The sequence below is a fragment of the Sinohyriopsis cumingii genome, unplaced genomic scaffold (genome assembly GCF_028554795.1).
Source record: "Sinohyriopsis cumingii isolate HCF-2022 unplaced genomic scaffold, ASM2855479v2 utg000229l, whole genome shotgun sequence".
Lineage (NCBI taxonomy): Eukaryota > Metazoa > Mollusca > Bivalvia > Unionida > Unionidae > Sinohyriopsis > Sinohyriopsis cumingii.
In genome coordinates, this window is record NW_028315879.1 from 3,848,954 (window position 1) to 3,860,227 (window position 11,274).

At 38.1% G+C, this 11,274-nt stretch overlaps 1 protein-coding gene across 2 annotated transcripts in view; it reads right to left on the reverse strand.

The window, feature by feature from the left end:
- The window catches only part of LOC149774458 (uncharacterized), a 58,003-nt gene extending 48,629 nt beyond the window's left edge, over positions 1-9,374 (reverse strand). The window contains exon 1 of one of the 2 annotated variants that reach the window (XM_089945145.1): positions 9,234-9,374. In XM_089945145.1, coding sequence (XP_089801271.1) covers positions 9,234-9,258 — 25 coding nt within the window. In that variant the 5' untranslated portion in view covers positions 9,259-9,374. The remainder of the gene's footprint in view (positions 1-9,233) is intronic. The other variant, XM_089945146.1, reaches the window with a different exon arrangement.
- Positions 9,375-11,274: the final 1,900 nt, after the last annotated feature.

Sequence of the window (11,274 nt, forward strand, 5' to 3'; positions counted from 1 at the left end):
AAATGAAACATCAACAGACACAGCAATGACTGCCGCAGAAAACTCACGTATGTCATCATTAGTCAGTATTATCTTTGTCGACAAGGCAAATTGTGGTCTGCAAGACATCAACACCATTATACTCACCTTCAACAGACCAACGGTACCTAAAGTTGTCAAAGTTGGGTTCTTACAAGTTAGGGTTGAGGTATACATACCAAATACCCTCCGATGCTACAAATGTCAAAAATACGGTCATCATGAAGACCGCTGTTCCAGAAACCAAGTATGTGGACGATGTGGAGACCCTTCTCATCGGGAATCCGAGTGCAAAGCCACTCCGCATTGCGTCAACTGCGGCAAGGAACACCATGCAAATTCAAAAGATTGCGATATATGGAAACAGGAGAAGGAAATCCAAAGGATCAAATACACATCCAACATCCCGTATCCAGAAGCCAGGAAGCTTGTACAAACTAGAACATCACTCCCCGGCCCATCCTTCTCAACTATAGCAAAGAGCAATCAAAAAGCAACGAAAGACGCCCAAACCCAAACAGACCCACCTGAATCCTCTTCCGTCTCGAACATATCGCATTACAAACCCCCAAAAAACTCAACATCGACGCAAACAACGTTCAACAATCCTCCACCATCAAAATCACCAAACAGTAAGAAAAAGTCGACAGCAAATAGGCAGCAAAAAGGGTCTGATGACCCAATAAAACTGCACAATAGGTTTGGAGACTTTGAGGATATGGATGCAGAAGAATCTGCTCCATGTCCTCAAGGTGGCTCCAGACCTAACAACAAAAAATTCACCGCCGTACTTCCTCCAGATAAATAACCAAAGACATTGCCTCCGCGAAAGGTCTAACCTAGCTCCAGAATCTTCAATATTAACTTGTAATGAAGAACACCATCATACAGTGAAACTGTAGAGGACTTAAAGCCAACTACAATGATATTATTTTGCTCTTAAACGAACGTGATCCTGCAGTACTATGTCTTCAGGAAACATTTTTGAAAGATACAGATAACATCACACTTAAAAACTACTCCCTGTTTAACAACTACTCTCATAATGTTGACAGAGCCTCAGGAGGAGTCTCTGTTATTGTGAACAACAGAGCCCCTCATAGCGTCATCCCTCTAAACACAAACTTACAAGCCACTGCTGTGAGCGTCACTCTGCATCGGGTGATTACCTTTTGTTTTATCTACATACCACCAAACACCAATTTAGTAACAAATGAATTAGACGACCTTGTTCAACAACTCCCCGCACCCTTTATTCTACTCGGTGATTTTAATGCCCATAACATTTTATGGGGTTCAAATCACATAAGTGACAGAGGTCACAAAATAGAAGACTTCATTTCCAGACACGATTTGTGTCTATATAATACCAAATCACCGACATATTTACACCCAGGAACTGGTACATACACGTGTATTGATTTGACAATTTGTACCCCATCGCTGCTTTTGGACTATGAATGGAAGGTCGCTGATGACCTTCACAGCAGTGATCACTTTCCAATCTCTCTTAACAATAGCAACGTTACAATTGACGAAGCAGTTCCACATTGGAATTTAAAGAAGGCCGACTGGGCCAAATTTGAAACACTTTGTACAACTAGACTTAATAGGGATACTGTCTTAAACGACAATAACCCTTTTCAATATTTTACTTCTGTTTTAATCGACAATGCAGAAGAATCCATTCCCAAGTCCTCACCAAACGGTAAAAAACTCTCAAAACCATGGTTCACAAAAGAATGTAAAGAGGCCATTAGACAACGCCGAGAAGCACTGAAAAATTTTAATAATCGTCCAACACCCGAAAATTTAACTAAGTACCGTATTATTCGGGCCAATGCTCGCCGCACGATTAAACAAAGTAAAAGAACATCATGGAAAAAATATGTTTCAACTCTAAACTCTCGTTCCTCTATAAAGAAAGTTTGGGACACGATCCGCAAAATCAATGGAAATAGGAAATACAATTCCTTTCGACATCTCAAAGTAAACAACAAGAATATCAATTCCAAACATGACATTGTTAACATACTTGCTGATAGCTTCTCAAAAAATTCCTCATCCTCTAATTACTCAGAAGCATTCGGAAGATTAAAAACTCACAAAGAAAAGACACGGTTGAAATTCACATCGAATAACTCAGAAAGTTATAATCAACCGTTTACAATGTATGAGCTGAAGGAATCTCTGAATAAGGCCCACGATACATCCACTGGGCCTGACGAAATACATTACCAGTTTTTGAAACACCTCCCAGAACCTTCATTAACAGCCCTTCTAGAAATTTTCAACAATTTATGGATTACTGGTAATGTACCTAAAATCTGGAAAGAGGCAACAGTAATACCAGCTCCCAAACCCGGTAAAGATAGCGCAGATCCTAACAGCTATCGACCAATTGCACTCACAAGCTGTGTGTGCAAAACAATGGAACGAATGATCAATTCTCGGCTTGTCTGGTACTTGGAAACTAATAATTTAATATCTCCTTTCCAAAGCGGCTTTCGATATGGCCGGAGCACCAACGATCATCTGGTTAGACTAGAAACATTTATTCGAGATGCATTTATCAAGAAAGAACATTTAGTAGCAGTTTTCTTTGATTTAGAAAAGGCCTATGGCACGACATGGAAGTACGGGATACTAAATGACCTGCACGATCTAGGTCTAAAAGGCCGTCTGCCCTCTTTCATATCCAACTTTCTCTCCGACAGAGAATTCAAAGTACGAGTGGGCTCTACCCTCTCAGATCTGCACGAGCAAGAGATGGGTGTGCCCCAGGGCAGTATTTTATCTGTGACGCTCTTTAACATCAAAATTAATAGCATCACCAAGTGTTTGACTCCTGGTGTGGATTGCTCGTTATACGTTGATGATTTTCTAATATGTTATCGGTCAAAGCACATGCATACAATTGAAAGACAACTGCAGCAAAATATAAACAAAATTCAAAATTGGGCCAATGCAAACGGTTTCAAATTCTCGAAATCAAAAACGGTATGCATGCATTTCTGTCAGTTACGAAAACAACACGATGAACCGAACCTCACGCTGGATGGAACACCTATTCCAGTTGTTGAGGAAACCAAATTTTTAGGTATAATCTTTGACAGAAAACTGACCTTTATTCCACACCTAAAGAACTTAAAAGCTAAATGCTTAAAAGCACTTAACCTACTTAAAGTAGTAGCGCACACTGACTGGGGTGCTGATAGAAAAGTCATCCTAAATTTATACAGAACGTTTATTCGCTCCAAACTGGACTATGGTTGCGTTGCGTATGGTTCAGCCAGAAAATCGTATCTTAAAATGCTTGATCCAATTCATCATCAGGGAATAAGACTGGCTCTGGGAGCATTTAAAACATCCCCGTGTGAAAGCCTTCTAGCTGAGGCGAATGAACCACCGTTATCGCATCGTAGAGAAATGCTTTCCGCACAGTATGCTCTCAAATTAAAATCAAACCCTCTGAATCCTGCTTTTTCGGCTGTTTTTCAACCCAAATACAAAACTTTATACGAAAATAAACCAAACGCCATACCTTCCTTTGGCATTAGAATATCATCCAGCCTTGACACTACAAATATAGATCTTTCTAAAATTCAGAAAACATCCATCTCCGAAACACCACCCTGGCTAATTAAACAACCAAAAGTACGTTTTACGCTACACGATGGAAAAAAATCCGAAACAAACCCTTCTGTCTTCCACAACTCTTACCATGAACTCCTCACCGAATTTAAAAACTACACCAGAATTTACACTGATGGATCAAAGGATGAGGAAAAGGCTGCTGCAGCCTTTGTTTGTGGAAATCACACAACGCAAGTTCGCTTACCAAATGGAGCATCAATTTTTACAGCCGAAATCAGAGCAATAGACCTTGCTCTGCAACATATAGAAAAGAACCGTATTTCAAACTGTATCATCTTCTCCGACTCGCTATCAGTACTCCAGTCACTACACAATAGAAAACTGGAGAACCCATTATTGAAAAACATACTTGTAAAAAATACCGAGCTGAGTATCTCCCACAGTATAATATACTGTTGGTTACCTAGCCACATTGGTATTAAAGGTAATGAAAAAGCAGATCGCGCTGCTAAAATGGCCCTTTCTCAAGAACCATCTAATTTTAAAATACCATATACTGATTTTAAACCTTGTATCAGAAAGTTCTTACGTCAGAAGTGGAGGCATCATGGAATGATGCTGTAAATAGCAAACTTCACGCAATCAAACCGACTCTAGGAGAATGGACTCCTTCCTACAGAACCATTCGTAGGGAGGAGGTAGTCATTGCAAGAATCCGAATTGGTCATACTTATATCACCCACACCCACATACTAAAAGGTGAAGACCAACCAGAGTGCGTTTCTTGCAATGAACCATTCACTGTCAAGCACTTTATGATAGAGTGCTTTGACCTACAACCTACGCGCGATCGTTATTACATTGTGCATGACATGAAAGAACTTTTTGATAACATAAACATCACTCGTATTATAGAGTTCTTGAAAGCCGTAAATATTTACTCTAAACTCTGACTTTTATGCTATCACCTTGTGCAGTTTTATGCAATATATATACCGTCCCATTTTAATACCTATTCATCATTTTTACATCTCCCGTTGATCGGGAAGCTTTATTTTGCACCGTTATCATCTTACCGTTTTTTAATTTCAACCATTTGTTCTTTTTATATCGCTGGTCGATATAGGACCTTTTATAAGTTTTAAAAGATTATAGAAATAACACTTTGTTTGGCGCTAAATAGCCTAACAGTGCCGATGCGCCGTTAAAAATCAATCAATCAATCAATCAAAGCAAATTGTGGCCGTATCCAATGTGACATCGAGAGATTTTATATATTTTTTCTGCCTTGTCCTTGCCACGGTACAACATTAGTTGTTCAGTTCACACCTCGCATCTGATGACAGTACAAAAAATACGCCTCAGTAACACAACTTGAACTGTATTTGATAAAACCTCATGTAACGATCTCTGGTCGTCTACAGGAATGTTAAGACATTTCAAGACCCGGTAAATCACATATGGGACTTTCATATTTCCATCCATTGCAGTAAATACCAGATTGCTTTTGCTGATCCGGCATTATTGTCGGCTGTGGTTTTTCACTGATTCCGGCACAGTAAAAGTTATGATTCCCAGGCAACTGTCGCGTTCTAAAGGCATGCATGCAAAAAGTCTGCATAAAAACGTTCAGTCATCCGCAAAATATCCATCGGTAACGTCCTCTGGAGTAATTTTGGAACTTTTCGAGGATTCGTGCATAACTTTTATCGATTTCATTGTTAATAGTCTTCGTGTTTTTATAATTCAACATCACACTAGAACCAATGTGAAATCATGGCTATGCTGTTAAAGATGGTATAAAGCCTTCTTTGGTTACATGGCCCGGCATTGTAAATTCCACACTGAGAAAAATGATAACCGTGATTCCTGAAGACATCATTGTCCCACCAACGTGCTGCGGCGTAGATATGATTCCCGGAAACATACTAAGTAAAGTTTTACAGTGTCTCTCCTTGGCTTGTATGCGCTTGGAAAACCTCACAGTAATCGTGACGATCACGGGAACGTTTTTATAATTTTAATTCTGGAATTCTTTGTTGGCGAACATACTCGAATGTATCAGTGACGATAGTGGCAGCGATGCGAAGGTGAGTTTGTTCATTCTCGACGATACGTGTGAGAATTTTAATATTTAATTGTGTTGTTGTTGCATAAGATCTCGTACAGTCTGACGCGGTTCGACTATAATACATAATAACGCAAGTATGTCAGCTTATATTGCACCTATTGGTATTTTCATATTAATCTTGATATTCTAATTGACTGTGGCTGATCCGGCGGAAGTTGTTGCTAAACTAAACGTGGTTTATTTGCGAATCGTAATAACCCAAGTATGCCAGCTTTTCCTATATCTTGCGGTATTCGTATTCCATGATTTCACGCGATGTGCCTCAATGGAATCACAATCCGCACACTGGTTTAAACGGGAAATAATTGTCTACTTGAAAACTGGGTCATTTTTGGAGCCGTTTTACTTTTCCAGGCTCTTAAAATGCATTCACCTTAATCCTAGCTATTATTTCATTTACATCTGTATCATTTCCAACAGTGCTGACGCCGTAAGATGTTTCTTCTATTCTAGCTATTATTTAATTTAGTTACGTTATAGGTCTGGTGAGTTTCGCCTGCGCGTGCGACAATGATCACGAACAGATCCGTTTGATCGGCAAGAATATCTACGACACCTAATGCTCATTCCATATTTAAGACATAGTCGAGCACCTCGACCAATACGCAACACCAGCAAGTGTTATTTACAGTATTGCATTCGTAATTGCTTGTTCATTTGCAGAGTTAATATTTTCTAAGTCATACGACTTTGCAATAATTGCGTCCCAAGATACTTTTTGTCGTAAATTTATCACATATGTTTCTCGTATTTCTTCTCAAAGTCGGTGAATGTATATGCGATTGAGATATAAACGCTATAAAAGCCCTGTCATTAATTTATTTTGGTAATCTTTTTCTGCTATAAAAATACTCTCACAAAAACACTGCTAGAGACTATTGTTAACAACATTGTGTTTGTTATAGTAGTTACCTCCCTTACTCTAATATACAACCCAGTGTAAATACTGACAAATCAATGATGAGAGCAATAATAATAATAATAATAATAATAATAATAATATATTAATATAGTAAATTAGATATTTGCAACGTGATATTTGAGGCAAATGTCTACTTTTGTTTATATAATCTGTGTATTTCGAGAAGACATGTCAATTGTTTACATCTATTTTTCATACTGAAATCTTATCTCACGCTCATATATGTTATGAATTTTATATATGACGTTGTGTTCTAGTTCTTCCTTTCAAACGAGTACTTTCTAATTCAGAAGTTCCTGTAAAAACACATGTTTGGTCGCACAAGGTGTAAAATGTGAGTGTCTGGCAATCAATGTAGGCTATGTTAGCACGGAAGAGTCTGTCGTCAATAACTGAGAAAAAATAAATGACTAAATTCAAATCCTGGAAAGAAATAAAAGATTAATTCAAAACCAGTCGGATTCCAGAAAGAAATCTAAAGCTAGGTTATATACTTAATCAAAATTAACAAAATGGTAGACCTATAGCAATTTATATTATATATGATTTCTAACACTATTAACATATATTTGAGAACATTTCACGGTGACTGTGAAATTTATTACAATATAATGTACAAGTGCTATCATCAAATTCATAGTTTATTTTTCACACTGATTATTTTCGTATCCATTTAGATCTGCTTGTCGACGGCATTGGACATTAACATGTAGTAGACACGTTTTAACATTCGTTGAAGGTATCGATATACGTGTTCCAGCCGGAAGAAGAAAAAAATATTAAATTTTCACCTGTTTGTTTAATGATCTGAGATTTTGTTTTTGCATACGTATTTTAGTGACGTGTCAATGCTAATACAAAGTATCCGGTGTGCCATTTCGAGCTTGCAGGTAAAGATAATGTACGCATCGGTATTTAGAAGCTAGATGGCTCCAGATACAACAAGTGGCGCTAAGTTATCACAGTTTCTAGTCACTTCCTGTTAGCAGCTAATTCGGTGGCTTCCTGATCACTAATTTCATAAATAGTATGTTCGATTCCTGGTACTGTAGATGTCATAATGCCACTATTGGGAGAAAAATGATCAGAGAAATCAACATTCTCGCTATCAGACCGATAAAAGGGTAGCGCATCTATTACAGTAGCAAGGCTAGTAACATTGCAATCACTGTTGCTACTGTTAAGGACATCTAAACCCTGCCTTAAGAAAACATTTTGGAACACAGCTCAAGTAAACAGAAAGAATCCTGAATTGACTGAGGATAGTATGTTTATTTCTCAGTCAAAATCTGTACCAAGACTATCGGTGTAGATTAGGACTAGAGACTCCATTAGTCATTTCAAAATGAAGATGAATCTTTAGAAGACGAAATAGATTTACTTTAACCTGTACATACGGGTATACAACGATATCTAGGCTATATTCTTCGGTTTCAAGAGTACAAAATAAAACATTTGTCATGCTTTAGGATACATTTAACTCCTGTTCTTAACTTAACAATTACGAATGAGGTGTGAATATCATGCTTTTGTTGCTTTACACCTTTTGCTGTACTTTTGTTATGATGAATGTAATGTGATTATCGCGTCTTTGTTAAATCTTTGTTCACTGAACGACAGCCATTGATTTTAATAGAGAAAACGTTGCACCACAGACAATCTCCAACGTACTAAGACACACATAACTTTAAGTCAAAAATTAGATACCGCCGCAAATAGCTTCTTTGATATCTCGTATATTTAATAATTGTGTTAAGTCCATGCTGTAACTGTCACTAACACAGACTGATAGCTTGCTATTTTAGAATCACCCATAGTAAGTAATAACAATTTAATAATAATGCTTCTTCTTCACCTTCATCATCATCATCATCATCATCATCATCATCATCATCTTTATAGTATTAGTAGTAGTAGTATTAGTAGTATAGCTGAAATAATAATAGTACCTGACTATAACGTTGTCACAAAACTTGTTGAACGATAAGTGTGGAAAAAATCCATTAGAATAAATTATATCTAGTACATCTTGCAAATAAAACTACTATTGAATTAATCCCTCTGATTTCAAGACCCTGTATCAGGTTGAACTGTGTCGAAAATCACGAGACGTTATTCATCGTTGTGACCGGTTAATTGAATCAATATTAATGGTAGTATTACATGTGTATGAAGGGGGCCCCGAGTGGCCGAGTGGCCTAAGGCGCTCACTGTAATGGATCACTGCTATCTAACCTCTGCCTGCGTAGGTTCGAGTCTCGGGCTCAGCTAATGTGTGTGCATGAGAAAGCTTGCCAGTAGCTTCTCGTAGGTCGGAGGTTCTTTCCAGGGTTCTTCCTGGGTACTGACCGCCATGTACAGCCTATCTTGTGCTGAAAATGGCGTTAAACCTTATAACAAACAACAACAACATGCGCATGAGAAAAGGAAAGGAAACTCAGGCCATGACCACCACATATTTTCAAAGATTATTATTTGTTCTTTCAATATTTCCCTCCTCGTTCATTTGGCATAAATAGTCATCACAACCCTTCAAAGTATGTAAATGAAATGCATATCACATACCTGGCGTGCTGTAGAATGATCCCATTCTTACCCACGTTTCTAAGGTAAATCTCGTTTTTTACGTTTCTTCTATGCTTCTCTTAGTGTCCTTTCAAGGGCGACAAAATAGTTTCGTTCGAGGCCGTTTATTTATGGTCTCAACATTCGAGTTTTTACTTTCGTTTTCGACTCTAAGAAAAAATCACGAAGGTAAGATTTAAGTCTAAATCGATTAAGACGCATGCATGTCAATATGCAATTGTACAGTGAGCGTTGCCTTCGTGATAAACTACTAAAAGGTCAAACATGTCATTTATTATCGAGGCAAGTATATTGTTTGCTTTAGACCGACAGTAAATCGATAAAATCCCCGTTATTTCAGTTGAAATTATATTTTATCACCGTGACTCAGATACATAAAAGGGAAACCTTCTAAATAATTTTTATCAGCAATCTTGTTCCTGATCCAAGCACCTGGCAATTCTATTACATCTCTCTTATCTGAAGTATTGGGAGGTTGAAGCTGTGTTTATTTGATGACCAGTCGACTGAACCCGTTATTGATAGCCTTTCGGCTGAATTCGTTATGGATAGCCGGTCGGCTGAATTTGTTATTGATAGCCGGTGATGTTAATTTAAATCCTGGTCCTACTCCTGCAGCACATTTAGCAGTTTCTCATGTGATTTTTCACTCTTCCCTCCCCTTTCAACCCGCTTGAACTTTTACAACACTTTTCTCTCCTCGCCAATATGTCCAGAGCATAAAATCTAAATAAGATAAATGCATACTGATCTTGGCTCACTGATGAAGAACCGATTCAGCCCAACTATTCCATTCGGCCATCTAATCCCCCATTCTAATCCTTCAATCTCACCCCAATCCAACAAGACATATAGAGAAGGTGACAGCCAGGGTGGTCTTATTAAATTATGCTAAAGTATATATACCGCTGTTGACTGACTATATCAACGCTCTTTCTTTCTAACATGTGTTTTTAATACATATACAATGTGCTGCAATCCCAGAAAATTTATTGGATACACTGGAACGATTTAAATTTCTCTCCTAGGTTGCTGAACGTCATAAGTCTTTTGTTCGCAGGTCCAGGAAACGTCTGGTGTGCTAGCTTGTCTCCTCTCCTCGATGAACTGGGTAGCTACCTCTCCTAGCTATATATGGAGGATTTCCTCGCTGGGCTGCTCTTCCCTGGCTTGCTACCCTCGTAGACTGTCGCCCGCTGAATCGGTGTACTTTTTACTTCCTGATGGTAGTCCGCTCGTTTCTACTACTCGACTTCGGTGGAATGGTAGGTTGGTGAGCAATTGTGTTTATACTGACACGTATATGCAACTATACCCCTGGCTTCCTAATATCTAGTAGCATGCTCATCATTAGCTGAACGTGGCGGCGCAGGAATCACATGTGACCCTCTCCCCTCTTCCTACCACAGCAGGCACTCCGACATTGATGCCTCCATGACTGGTGTATGACTGAAAATGAGTGGTCAGACTAGTGAATGCAACCTATAATATGTCTAAAGCAAAGACGTGGTCGAAATCATTTCGTTCAATTCGGCACGCGGTGAAGGCAATCATTGCTAAGATGGCTGGAGAGAAAGATCATATTCATAGAGTTCTGTTTTCAGTATAAAAAAGTCTAAACAATATTTTTAATCAACATGTTTAATAACAAACAATATTTTAAACATGAACACTTTTACAATTTTGACAAGTTAATCCTGACCTCCAATGATCTGTAAATTTGCCATCGATGCGCACTGTTTCTCAGCTAAAGACAAGAAATAGCCGTAATGTTCATGAAACCATCTTCCTAGTTTGTCGTTATTTGTAGAATATTGTCCTTTGATTTTAAATGATTATTGGTTCAGTTAGTCAAAGATGACATAGAATAAAATTCTCCCCATTGGGATTCATAGATAGTCATAATGGTGGGTAAAAAGGCAGACAGAATGAATTCTGAATATTCGCAAGAATTTCGGTGCGTCAGTATTTGTTTCATTGCATCAGTTTTTGTTTCAGTTATTATTAAAACTCTTTCAAT